Raw genomic sequence first — 15,178 nt, 5'->3', positions numbered from 1 at the left:
ATGACCCATTAGTCTATCTAGAACATCACCAGGTTGGGTATTGTCTCTTGATTCTTATGCTTTAACATCTTCATCACCTTCACTCCCTGCCTAATATGTAGAACCACAATTGTATTCTGTTCACCTCTTAGTGGTCATAATGTTATGGCTGAACTGTGCAATAAATACAACACTAGTGGCTGCTGGGTCCCTGTTATCGGCCTTTGTGTTGTGCTGAAGCCTGTGGAACTGTGCTACACACTCGGCTTGATCGAATTATTGGCAAAACAGACAGTTTGGCACATCACCGGACGGAAACAGGCTGTGGTTGTGAGGCAAAGAATTCAATACAGGCCCAGAGCCTAACTTAACTTCTTGCTTAGCTGACCACTAAAACCACTAAACAGGCTGACCAGTTCACTTCAACTTCCATTGAAAGCTAAGAAGGTTTTCCTTCTCTTGCAAAGTTGCCATTTCGGAGATACAAGGTTTTTGTATGTGGCAGAAAAAACTTTTCTATTGGTCCATTTATCCAGAATTATTCACAGTCTTTTCATTGGATAGCAGCCACTTATATTCCAAGTCATTTCGGAGTCATTGTTCAATTATGACCCGAGGACCGCTGGTTCGAATCCCAGGTCACTCTGCCTGCCATCAGCCGCCGGAGCCTAAGAGAGCACAATTGGCCTTGCTCTCTCTGGGAGGGTAGATTGCTCTCTCACCCCATATCACTTCACTTCATTTTTAAGCCAAGCTCTGGACTAAACTGACAGAAATACTCCATGAAGATATTTGGTCTGCCCATAAGACTGATTTTGGGACACAGGTTAAGCCTAGTCCAGCACTAAACTGATCAAAATACTACACTAAAATTATTTTGAAAGGACTGGACATACAACTGGACACAGGTTAAGTTTAGTTCTGGATTGAAATTACATAAATACTTCATTGAAGTTAAGTTGGTCTATCCATAAGATTTGATACAGTTTAAGCCTAGCCCAGGACTAAACTAGAAATAGTCCACTGAAGTTAATGTGGTCTATCCAGAAGACCAGACACAGATAAAAAACCTAGTCCAGTTCTAAACTGACAGAAACACTACACTAAAGTTATTTTTAGGACTGGGCATTTAAGCCTAGCCCTGGACTAAACTGCCTGAAATGCTCCAGTAAAATTATTTGGTCTGCCCATAAGGCAGATTAAGCCTAGTCCAGCACTAAACTGATAAAAAAAAAAATACTAAACTAAGGCTATTATGATATGGCTGGACATACAATTGGACACAACTTAAGCCTAGTCCTGGACTAAACTGCCTGAAATGATCCAATAAAGTCATTTGGTCTATTTATGAGACTGTTTTTTAGACATAGATTAAGCCTAGTCCAGCACTAAACTGATATAAATACTATACTAAAATTATTTTGAAAGGACTGGACATACAACTGGATACGGATTAAACCTAGCTCTGGATTAAAATTACTTAAAAACTCCATTGAAGTTATGTTGGTCTATCCATATGATTGGACATAGATTAAGCCTAGCCCAGGACTAAACTGACAGAAATACTACACTAACGTTATTTTAAAAAGACTGGACATTTAACTGAAAACAGCTTAAGCCTAGTCCTGGACTAAACTGACTGAAATGCTCCACTAAAGGTATTTGGCCTATTTCTTAGACTAAAGTACACTGAAGTTATTTTGATAGGACTGGGCATACAACTAGACACAGCTTAAGCCTAGTCCTGGACTAAACTGCCTGAAATGATCCAATAAAGTCATTTGGTCTATTTATTAGACTGTTTTTCAGACATAGATTAAGCCTAGCCCTGGACTAAACTGCCAGAAATGCTCCACTAAAGTTATTTGGTCCGCCCATTAAACAGATTAAGCCTAGTCCAGCACTAAACTGATATAAATACTACACTACAGTACTGCCTGAACTGCCTGAAATGATCCACTGAAGTTATCTGGTCTATTTATTAGACTGTTTTTTGCAGACATAGATTAAGCCTAGCCCTGGACTAAACTGGCAGAATCACTCCACTGCAGAATTCAGCATGGCTGCAGATGAAGGCAACCCTGCATGAAGGCACTGAGGAACATTAGGAACACGCCTCGCTTGATGCAGAGATAAAAGCGCGACTCAACATCAGTCAGAGCTTCTTGATGGTTCTGACAAACTACACACTGATGAACTGTAAGCTGAGTTTGCATGGGAGTGTTGAAAGCCTTCCGAGAGGAGAGAGCTGACTCCTGCAGAATGATGCATGGTTACCATAGCTACATAATCTGCTCACAGGGAGGGGTACGTATCGGAGTGTGTCTGTGTGTGTGTGTGTGTGTGTGTGTGTGTAGAGGGGCACTGTGGCATTGTCATAGAGGTCATTAATATCCTGGCCTGCTAATCACAGCTCAACCATTAAGACACACTATTCGCTCATAATGGAGGTGATGTAGGTACCTGTGTGTCGCTCTAAAGCAATACATGATCCACATGATCCACAAAGTTCCTTACACTGCACAGTATAAGCTGTCCCTCCAGGATGACGGACCTTAAACCTATTGTGACATCTTGCCTTTCCTACCACAGCTTTCGATGAAGCTGGAGACTCCATAGCTATGTACACAAAACAGTGTATATTAATCAGTAGAGCAGATACAGTATGTTCGTGTAAACGGCCCGGCCTGCTGGAACACTGACGGCTGGGGTCCCCTCTACCTGCGTCAGACCAGCTGCCACCCACTAGTCCGACCACCAGGTTGGATTACTCAAAGAAACCAAGTACCCAGAGCCAGAGACCGAACCCACACCCCCAGGCCCCTGGAGGTAGGCGGCACACACTACCCGCTGTACCACTGTGCTGTGCTGTGCTGTGTGAAAACGGCCTGTCGGTCACCGTTTAATGCAACACTCGCTGGTCTTCAGCATTCACTGGGCTTCAGCACAGCCAACAGTTAGCCATTAGCGTGTCTATAAGTCTATGATGGCTAGTTTGTCTTGGCAAAAGTTCTAAACGTCAGTATGATCCTGCAGGCCACACTGTTTGCTGCTGCACAGAGCTCAGCGGCGAGGTCAGTATACAGTGAAATTCCATGGGTTTCTCGGTCAGTGTGTTTGGGTGATTTATGGGTGTATTTAGGAAAGGGCAGTAGCCTTACAGCACAACGTTTATTGTTCCACACTTTAGATAAAATATGTGTCTAATCTACAATAGCTATACACCCAATATATATATATATATATATATATATATATATATATATATATATATATATATATATATATATATATATATATGCCTAATCTACAATAGCTAAAATGCTAATATATATATATTAGCATTTTAGCTTCGTAGCTTGACTGTGCATGTGTCGGGAGGGGGTGTGCTAGTCCGCCCTAACTGGTCACAGGGGCATCCCGTGCAACAGAGGGGGGGGTTTCGTATGGTTTGGGTAACTGGGGGGTTTAAATTGGGGAGAAAATGTGCAAAAATTGGATAAAATTAAATAAATAAATCGGTCAGTCATATTTTTAAAAAATCTGATATCGGAATGGTACATCGAAAACTGCAATCGGTGCATCTCTAGATTTAACTGCAGTAAAATCTATGAAATGCAGCTATTTATTGCAGTCGCCCAGCATCACCCAAACACCCTGTCTGCCTCATCACATACATCACCAATATCAGTTAGAAATATCAGTCAAGTCTGATTTATATTGATTATCTCTTGATCATCTGCCAATACTGAAACCATTCCGATATAATCATGCATCCCTATAATGTAATTGTATTTATTACTTATTACTTAAATGATTGTATTTATGGTTTTTATTGTCATTGTACTTAATGTATTTGCACCCTGTCTCATGTTTTGTCTATAGACCCTGCACTATTATAGCATGTCCTTCCTATTCTGCACTGGATACTTGTTGTTGTTGTTGACAATATGACAATAAACATGATTTATGTTTTCTGTGTAACAAAACATGCCATCTCTCAGGATGCAGTAAGTACTGGTAATCACCATGACAACAAAACAGCATCCTGTGGTGTAATTTATAACCCCCTCCCCTTCATAGGTATCTGCTCCGATGTCCAGGGTTTGTACTGACCCCCTATCAGCACATGATACACATCCGATTTATCTGTAGATGAGATTTATCTGTCGAGCTGGTTTACCAACGGAAAGTAGGGCAGTTGCGTAATGTCAAATTTGATGCTGCAGTCTGGGCTGCTAACAGGCATTAAAAGCTTAACGAGGTCTAAATTTTTCCCTAGAAAGAGCCCTCTCCTTTCCCGCAAGTCAGGAGGCCTACGACAGGAAGTAGACTGCAAGGCATCGCCATGGATTCGCTCTGTGTGTCTCCATGACAACGTGCTCAGAGCGAGGGGTGTGTCTGCTGAGTAGGAGTTCGGCTGGTCGCTTATGGAATTTTCCTTTTAGCTTTTTTTATCCTCTTTCTAAAGGTATCTGGCGGCAGGCGGCCGAGGCAGGCAGACGAGGCAGGCGGACGAGGCGGGCGGACGAGGCAGGTGGACGAGGCAGGTGAACGAGGCAGGTGGACGAGGCTCGCCATGTAACAATAACACACCTCCGACAGGTCCTCTGAGCGCTGAGAGGGTGTCCTTTCAGGATCCCTTCCGTGATCAAGGCTGGGCTTTTGCTGTTGCTGGCTGTTCCAGCAGATGTGCTGAGGAGCACTGAGGACTGGGCAGGCCAAGACTCGGACCTTCCGGAAGGTCAGTGAAGTTTCGCATGAAACGAGGAAGGCCATAAACGAACAGGCCGAGAGCATACAGGCGCGGGAAAGAGGAAATAAAGGAAAAAACATGAAAACACACGTTCGCTTGGCCCGAGCGCGACCTTCGATTACATCACAGCTCTGATTTTTTGACGCCTTCCTCATGTCAGCGTTGAGCAACAGTGACCCGCAGCTCCAGCATTAGGGCCACTTACATAACCAGCCATCTGACAATGAGCGCTTTCGCACTCTCCGTAAAAACCTTTTCCAGCTAAACATTAATAAGCAGCAAAGCATTTGCTTTTTGCGATGGTTGTAGTGAGGAATGATGTGATGGGAGATGGTAGATGGTCTGTGATGAGGGGTTGTGGAAATCTTGGAGGCTATTGAATAGAATGACTGAATGATGCAAATGCTATGGTTAGTATTGAAAAACACGATGATGATGGTGATGATGATGATGATGAGCTCCTCTTTGGAACTGCCAAAGGTCAAGCACTCCCTTTTCTCACTTTACGTATAAACCTGAAGATCGTAGGTGGAGTAGGAAGCCCGTCCTCCTTAATCCAACGTCCTATAAATTCCACCTCTACCTTGTTCATGTGTCCTTCAAAGACCCCCCCCCACCACCACCACGTTACCCCCCCCACTCCCCCTATTAATCCTGTGATCTAACACAAAGCTAAAGCCAGGCCTACAAAACTCCTCAGAGCCCCGTCCCGTCCCGTCCCACCCCCGAACTAGCAAACTGCTCTGTAAAAACCTTGCATCTCCATGTTTACGCTTTTCACGTTTCTCCATTATATGAATCTGCCAGTTGTTCTTCACATTGAGTTCCAAATTCCACAAAGAAATGGACCAATAGAAATGCTGTAAATTAACTTGGAATGAAAAATGTTTACACTGACTTTGATTGAAAGAACTTTTTTTTAAGAAGTTTTTTTTTCTTCCCTTCACCATTTTGGAGATAGAAGGTTTTTGCGCAGCATCTTCGTATTATGCGGCTTAAAAACAACAACAATTTCTACAAGTCTGGCCTTCCTCATTGTGACAGACAGCACGTAAAGGCTCGGTACATGCACGCTGGTGATTCAGACAAATTACAGCTGTTAATTCTAAGGCGGCATTCGTACAGAATGTGTGGGTGAAGCTCGGTAACTCAAAAAAGAAAAAAACTCATATCCTCCACAACAGCAACGAACGCTTCGGTGCAGCGGAAGATGCACAGCAATGTTATGATCAATTAACCCAGTGCCTGTAAGCTACCTCACAGGGTACAGAAAGGCCAATCGGCTAATGAGAAGACATTTGATGTGTTGCAGAGCGTGAATAATCGCTTAACGGCCCTCTCCGCACTGTCCTTTCCGAAAAGCCTTTCGGTGTTAATTATTTCGGAACTGACAAAGGAATCATTCCTTTGGAACAATTCGGATTTCATAACTGAAGAGGAAAATTTGAGGTCTGGGTTCAAAGGGCTCAAAGAGCTCAAAAGTGAACTGGAAAACGATCTAAAGCGTTTTAAAACATTATGAACACGCCACTAATGTCATAATAATAATAACAATAATACTAATAATGACTTATGAGATCTGCATAGAATTAGCCCTTTATGGTGTCTAGCTCTTAGGAGGCACTCCTAGGTGGTCTTTGGTGGGCTTTAACCTGAAATAGCAGCACTTGGTGACACAAAAGTGTCACCTTAACACATATATATCGCATATCCTCACACGACCTTGGAGGAACAGTGCACTTTGACATTAATGAGAAAAAAAAAGCAGCTCTCATGGGGTGTCTAACTAAAAAAGACGTCTTCCTCCTGAGGATTTTAAGGCTAAGCGCTCTCTCTCTCTCTTACACACACTCTCAAACATGGTCCAGAGGATTAGAAGTGCGTTTAATCTTACCTTGATGCATCAAAGCTGTCATACGATCCCACGGTGTAATGTCGAAAGAGCTTCCGTCGTTCAGATCGGTCCGCCCTGGCATCTGCAGAGACAAAACCAGCATTTCATGTTTACTCAGATCCAGTTAAAGTGACTTAAAATCACTTAATATTCCACAGCTGCCAGACGGCCACGGAGAACAGGTGCCAACTTGTGAGTTCTTTACAGTCAAAGCATCTTTTTAAAGAGTGTCTTTTCGATTCAGAGTGGAAAAGCTTTGGATGGTAACTTTCGCACTGTCACACCACTATCATCGTCATTGCCATCTCTCCTACCATTGCCATCATTATCATATCTGAACTATCACCATTAACATTATCCTAAACATCCTAATCACTGCCACCATCATTACAGTCTTCATTATTGCCATAATCCTCCCTTATTATCATCTTTTTCACTGTCACCACTATCACCATCATCATTATCACTATTGCTATCATTACCATAATCAAGATCATTACCAATATTACCAATTAATTGTCATCATCACCAGAATTATTATCATAATCATTATTATCATGACCTCCATCATCATTTATCACCATTACCATTATCACCACCACCATCATCATCTATCACCATTACAATCATCTCCACCATCATCATCTATCACCATTACAATCATCTCCACCATCATCATCTATCACATTACCATCATCACCACCATTATCATTTATCACCATTACAATCATCACCACCATTATCATTTATCATCATCATTATTATCACGTTACCATCATCATTTGTTACCATCATCATTTATCACCATTACCATCATTTATCACAATTACCATCATCACAAGAATCACCATTTATCACCATTACCATCACCATCATTTATCACCACCATCGTCATTTATCCGCATAATCATTTATTACCATAACCATCATCATCACCACCATCATCATTTATCACCATTACTATCATCATCACCACCATCATCATTTATCACAATTACCATCATCACCAACATCATAATTGATTACCATTACCACCATCATCATTTATCACAATTACCATCATCACCAACATCATAATTGATCACCATTACCATCATCATCATTTTTCACAATTACCATCATCATCATCACCACCATCATTATTTATCACAATTACTATCATCATTTATCACAATTACCATCATCATCTATCACCATTACCATCATCACCACCATCATCTATCACCATTACCATCATCATCATCATCATCACCACATCATCATTTATCACCATTACTATCATCATCATCATCATCATCATCACCACCATCATTTATCACCATTACCATCATCATTTATCACAATTACCATCATCATCATCTATCACCATTACCATCATCACCACCATCATCTATCACCATTACCATCATCATCATCATCATCATCACCACCATCATCATTTATCACCATCAACATCTATTTTCACTGCAGGAAAGCGAGGCCCTAAAACCAACTAAATGGAGCAAAGTGCCCAAAGTGTGCTCCTTCACTTCCAGTGAACATATGCAAAGTAGACGAGCACAGGGGAGGAAAAAGCCTTCTGCTTACAAATTGGTCAAACTGTGCACCATATGTCACGGCATCCCAGCAGCCATTTCTGCTGATAATTGAATCATACAATGAGGATCCGATACTAAGTACGCTGCAGGGAAAAGAAACGCACAATACACACTCTGTGATCAGCGGCTAACTTCAGCAGGATCAATGGAAGCACTGGGCTTCTGGCAGGAGAATAATGGCTTTCCTGGACGCCAACACTTGGAAGGTCCATTTGAACCTCTTCAATGGTAAAAATCACCACTTTGCTCCAGTGGTCAATGCAACGTATTGACTGACTCACCCTCAGCCGCTGACCACAGCCAACGAGGACGCTGTTTGAGGGAAAAGCAAACACAAAGGCCGGAGAGGATCCAGAGAATAGCCGATTGGAAGGGCCGATATTGACCAAATGCAGTGGAAGCAGAGATGATGCAGTGGAAGTGGAGCTAATGAAATGACCACTGGACAATGCTGAATAAAACCCTCCTGACCCTGAACGTGTCTATGGGGAACCCATGTGCCTGGTGATGGAGGTATCGGCGATGGCTGCTAGGACACATGGAGCTCAGGTATTCTTAAAGTTAAAGCCCAACCACTGAGCCTACAGAGTGTGTGTGAGTGTGTGTTTATTTTTCTACATAACAAGTATTACAAGATAAGATAATCCTTTATTAGTCCCAAAGTGTCAGTGTAAATATATGCATAAACATATAGTCTTATGCAAATGTTTGAACACCCTTAGTCAAACTACACATTTTGTTGATTTTCTATATGTAAATAAGTGGATAAATCTTTTTCAAACTGATAAATTAAGTAAATAAACAATAATGTTATGCTTTAGAATGTGTACAAGTGTGCCTCTATAAAGGATATGTGTCTCTTATTTTTAGCTTTTTTAACTTTTTCCATACACCTGCAGATTCAGCTGCTTCCTTCACACTATGGTCACTTTGGCCACGCCCAAATGCAGACACTCATCAGACACTTAGCCAATCATTAACTGTATCTGCTTTGAGACCTCACTGCACTGTACTGTACTCTTCTCAATCTCTGAATCTCATCACACACAACGCAGGTATTTATAGCCAGATCACCCTTGTTCAGCGCCATCTGCAGGAGCCTGAAGATACTACCACCTTAAACATGCAAGATGACAATAATTTTTTTTAATACCTTATATTTATTCATTTTAATGACAGTTTATAGGCCGTGTGTTTAAGGGAAACAAACATTTGTGTTGTATTTCATAACCATGGACAACAATTCCCCTAAATTAAAAAAAATAATAATACTATTTAGAGCGTTTATTTATTTATTTGCAGAAATGATAGCTGCTCAAATAATGCAGAGAAATGACAATAATAATTCTAATGTAATGTAATCAACACAGTACTAATAACTAAACTTTGAGAGCATTCAGAAATCACTATGGTGAAATAACCTCGACTGACAATCTCAGCTCTCATGTCTCGGCCGGCTCTTTCACATTACTGTTGGGACTTTATGCCGTTCATAGTCTGCAAAACACCCATCAGCCATTAACATTAGTACCACCTGCCTAATACTGCACCACCACCATAAATCCCCTTTGCGCCCCCACCACAGATCTGACTAATTGAGGAATGGACTCCACAACAGGATCTCTGAAGGTGTCCTGTGGTCTCTGGCACCAGGATGTTAGTGTAAGTCCTGTGAGTTGTGAAGTGGGGCCTCACAGAGATGGCACCAACAAGCCTTAGGTGCCCATGACCCTGTTGCCTTTGTTAGGTACTGACCACTGCAAACTGGGACCCCCCTACAAGGCCTTCCTCATGTTCTGACCCAGTTGTCCAGCCATTACAATATGGCTCGTGTCAAAGTGGCTCTGACTGTTATACATGCCAATTGCCATTTCTCTCATCACCAAAGTTACATTTATCTCCATTACAATCATCACTACCATTATCATTTATCACCATTACCATCACCACCACCATTATCATTTATCACCATTACCATCACCACCATTACATTTATCACCATTACCATCATCACCACCATTATCATTTATCACCATTACCATCACCACCATTACATTTATCACCATTACAATCATCACCTCCATTATCATCATCACCACCATTATCATTTGTCACCATTACAATCACCACCACCATTATCATTTATTACCATCATCACCACCATTATCATTTGTCACCATTACCATAATTATCACCATTATCATTTATCACCATTACCATCATAACCACCATTATCATTTATCACCATTACCATAATCACCACCATTATCATTGATCACCATTACCATCATCACCACCATTATCATTTGTCACCATTACCATCATCACCACCATTATCATTTATCACCATTACCATCACCACCACCATTATCATTTATCACCATTACCATCATAACCACCATTATCATTTATCACCATACCATCATCATCATCATCATCATCATTTGTCACCATTACCAAATATATATAGTGTAGGTGTTTAATATTGTATGCATGTGGAAATGATGCATGCATATGATATCTATGCTAATTACTGAAATGCATATGAATCAGGTAAATGCAATGCATCACTTTTTCCAGTGTAATCATCTGTTTAATCGTTGACAGACTCGCTGAATACAGTAGGCACCATCTACACACACACACACACACACACACACACACACACACACACACAGTATTCCTTCATCTCGTCCTGAGTTGGGCTCTTTAGTTCCTCAGGTTTCTGTGTTGTTCCGTTGTATTTGGCAGCCCGAGGTTTTAAACTGCACCGTTTGCATTGTTCACTGCAGTTATGTTGATACATGATGATATCAGTTGTCAGGAGGCTGCGTGGGATTCAACACTTTCCCCCTCCATCCTACTCACTGCTTAGCTGTTAAAGTCACAGGCTCTCTATTACTTTGTTGTGCAGAAAACATTATGCCATGTGGATGATGTCGAACGCCAGCTGTCTGCTGCTCGTACAGCCTTTTCCCCACACTACGGCTTACCTCAGTGTTCACGAGGGCATGACGACAGTTGGCCTATTATTAATCTCATGTTTATTTGTGGCTTTCGTTGTTGTTTTTTTTGACATATAATTATAAAACAATAACTAATGTAACCTAAACTGACAATGTATGATGAGGGGTACTCACACAGGAGCACAGGTAAGTGCTTTAGGAGGGCCTGACAGCAGCAGATATGGCGCATGTCAGTGTTACATGGTGTTATTTACATCTGCAGGACAAAGAGTCTGCAGAATTCACATAAATACATATAAGCTGATTCCTAATGATTTGGAATATTTATTTTTTTATGCGCATTTCTGATTTCTGGTGTGTACTGATTAGCAGCAGCCTGTCTTCAGCCCTCCACGTGACACCCCATCACTTCTCTTTAACAGCTGTGGCTGCAGTTCTCCTGCTGAAGCTCTTGAACACATACACACATGCCAGTTATACACACATACCATGTCCATGTGGAAAAAAAAACAGATGTTTAGATTCAGAGTACAAAAGGTCTGAGTGAAGCCACACCACAGATTAGTCAGTTTAATGGCTTTCGCAGTGTGCATCATTTGGGCCTACAAGAATTACCAGCTGGTTCATGAACATAATTAGTGGAGATACCAGCTGGCAGCTGGAATCATCTCATTATAATCAAATATTAATGGCTTCACTTCTTAATTAAGGGATATCTTTTATATATTTTGGAAAGGAGCCGCCAAATAATATCTATAACATAGACGGTCATATTAGAATATTGTGACCACCTACCTAATAGTGGGAATTTCTACCCTTGGCTCAGGAGGCGTGCATGGTGTTCACTACGGAGGTCAGCTGCTCCACAGAGGCTTGCCGATTGCTCTGTAGCCCTCTGGCATCATTGGCCCGTGGGGCTCCACTGCTATGCCGTTGGGAGGCCCACTCTGCACTCCCAGTACACCTTCACTGCGACTGCTCTAGTACATCGCACAAATTTGGCTTTCATTTGGTTTCCAAAATGCTACCACCCTTCACCCACTGTCACGGTCATATCAGAAGATTATGACAACCCCTGGTTTGGAATGAACTCGGCCCGGGACGTCACAGATGCCACAGGACAGGGTTTGCTGCACACTGCATAAATAAGCGAGCACACCAGTCAGTTGTCAGTGTGAGTGCTAAACGATCATCATGGGCAAAGGAAGGAAGCGATATGTCTGATGTCCAAAAGCGTATGATAATAGGCTACCGGGTGAAGGGTGGTGGCATCTCGGACACCACTAACTTTGTGGGATGTTCCAGAGACTCCGTAGTGGAGGAATTCTGTGGTGTCATTGGCGCCAGGGGGGACCAGCGACGCCGGTATGTGGTCCAGACCACTGAACGAGCCACTGTGGAGCAGCTAACCTCTAAGACGAACCTCTAATACAGCCCATGCCACAACGTCTCACTAGCGCCATCCGAGGCAAGGGTGGTTATTCAAACTATTCGGTAGGTGGTCATAATATTCTGATATGACTGTGAGGCAAAGAATGTTATTAAGAACTGACAGTTCAGAGAAACTGTGGAGGTCTGAAGATGCGATCTGGGAGATTGGACAGAACGGAAATCAATACACTATTTGTCCAAAAGTCTGTGGACACCCCTTGTAATGAATGTATTTAGCTACTTTAAGCTGCACTCACTACTGACATAGATGTGCAAATGCACTCACACACACACACACAGCTTGTCTAGTCCCTGTAGAGAAGACCTGCCAATACAATATAAACACATTTGAAGCTATTGGCACCATGCCTATTGTCAGGCATGAGCTACAGAGGTCCTGAGCCCACTGACGCTCTTGTCACTGAATGCAATCAAATCCTCACAGCAATGCTCCACCAACATCTTGTAGAAAGCTTTCTTCCCTGGACAGTAGAGACTCCAGAGTTACTCCAACAAAAGCAGAATACATTCTTTTAATACCCTTGATTTCAGAAGCAACAACGAATACGCAGGTGTCCCAATACTTTTGCCCACACAAGTCCTGACTCTATAAGGTTCCCAAACCTTTTTAAAAAAATATTTTATGTTATAAAGGTCTGAGTTCAGAGTATTTGCCACTTGCCAAGAGTATTTTCGTGCTAATAGAGTTCAGACGCATTTCACAACTCCCAATCTCCAAGATTTCGCTAACAACACACCCATGAATTTGGCACGTCTCACATGAACACTCAACGTTCAATTCACCCATGAGCACGCAACCTAGATCTCACTATGCAAAATTGGATGCCATTACACTGCTGACAGGAAGGAGAGTAAGAATGTGGTGTCCTCATGAATTGCAGAATACAGTCTGACAGCTGACAGAGCCACAAAAGGTCTGGAGATTTAATGGCGATGCTTCAACAACTCTTAATCACGCTCTACTCACACTCTCTAAGCACTTGAGGCCTGTGAGCTCCACAACTCAGTTTGGGTGTGCACTATAATTAGTCCTACTCAAAAAAAAAAAATAACAAAAAACACCATTTCTCTATTCTGCTGGTATTTACACAACACCACAACACTTTCACCATTTTTTTCCCCAGCTCATGCCATAGGGAGGCGCACTCTGCACTCTCTGTACAGCTTCACTACAACAGCTTTAGTACATCGCACAAATTTGGCGGTTTTCCAAAATGCTACCACCCTTCACCCACTGTCACGGTCATATCAGAATATTAACCCCTGGTTTGGAATGAACTCGGCCCGGGACGTCACAGATGCCACAGGACAGGGTTTGCTGCACACTGCATAAATAAGCGAGCACACCAGTCAGTTGTCAGTGTGAGTGCTAAACGATCATCATGGGCAAAGGAAGGAAGCGATATGGCTGATGTCCAAAAGCGTATGATAATAGGGTACCGGGTGAAGGGTGGTGGCATCTCGGACACCACTAACTTGATGTGGGATGTTTCAGAGACTCCGTAGTGGAGGAATTCTGTGGTGCCATTGGCGCCAGGGGGGACCAGCGACGCCGGTATGTGGTCCAGACCACTGAACGAGCCACTGTGGAGCAGCTAACCTCTAAGACGAACCTCTAATACAGCCCATGCCACAATGTCTCACTAGCACCATCCGAGGCAAGGGTGGTTATTCAAACTATTCGGTAGGTGGTCATAATATTCTGATATGACTGCGAGGCAAAGAATGTTATTAAGAACTGACAGTTCAGAGAAACTGTGGAGGTCTGAAGATGCGATCTGGGAGTGGGGAGGGGAAAACCACCATTTCTCTAATCTGCTGGTATTTACACAACAACACAACAACACTTTCGCCATTTTTCTTTCCAGCTCAGAACAGAAGCAAAAGCTGATACCTCAGCTAGTGGCTTCTCGCTTTACCGCTATCTTGAGCTCTCATGGGTGCGGCTACCAGGTCAGTATTAGCAGAAAATGCTGGATGAGATAACTGAGAGGGAGAAAAAAAGGATACATCTGATCCGATCCTGTAACAGAACAGATCTATCCAAAAACAGCACACACTCACACACACACACACACACACACACACACACACACTAACACAGTGTGATGAGATGTTGTTAGCTGTGTGTTTCTTCCTGTGGGGGAGTAGAGTGAGTAGTTTGAACATGATAGCCTACTTTTAGATGCCCGTCTTAAAGGGGAATTTCACTCGTTTTGAAAACGTCTGCAGATTTATAGGGTCACTCGAGTGGTTTGGAGTGAAATGGGAATGGCAAGTGGGATTTGTTTACAGCGGTGGTGTGAATGGAGCGCCTGACACCTGAAATGCTTAATGCCTTAAATAGCGCCCTCGTAGAATCTTGATAAGGAGTTAAAATTGATCAAATATGCATTAAGTAATAATTGTAAAGTTTTAAGCAGATTTGGGCGCAACCCCTTAACACTCCAGGGCTTATTACACAGTAACTACAGGTGCTTCTGTACAAACAGGGGGCGCTATTCTCTGGTAATAGACGTTTGTAATAACATAT

General features: G+C 42.4%; 2 protein-coding genes across 3 annotated transcripts in view; both read right to left on the bottom strand.

Moving 5' to 3' along the window:
• The window catches only part of ciapin1 (cytokine induced apoptosis inhibitor 1), a 303,079-nt gene that overhangs the window by 82,006 nt on the left and 205,895 nt on the right, over positions 1-15,178 (bottom strand). The window lies entirely within an intron of this gene.
• shank2b (SH3 and multiple ankyrin repeat domains 2b) overlaps positions 1-15,178 on the bottom strand; it is a 150,072-nt gene that overhangs the window by 58,374 nt on the left and 76,520 nt on the right. Inside the window, exon 12 of the mRNA XM_072664181.1 lies at positions 6,630-6,711. Coding sequence (XP_072520282.1) covers positions 6,630-6,711 — 82 coding nt within the window. The remainder of the gene's footprint in view (positions 1-6,629; positions 6,712-15,178) is intronic.

The sequence above is a fragment of the Salminus brasiliensis genome, chromosome 19, assembly GCF_030463535.1.
Source record: "Salminus brasiliensis chromosome 19, fSalBra1.hap2, whole genome shotgun sequence".
Classification (NCBI taxonomy): Eukaryota; Metazoa; Chordata; class Actinopteri; order Characiformes; family Bryconidae; genus Salminus; species Salminus brasiliensis.
Note: the sequence above shows the minus strand (reverse complement) of the source record. Positions and strands in the feature narration are given on the sequence as shown.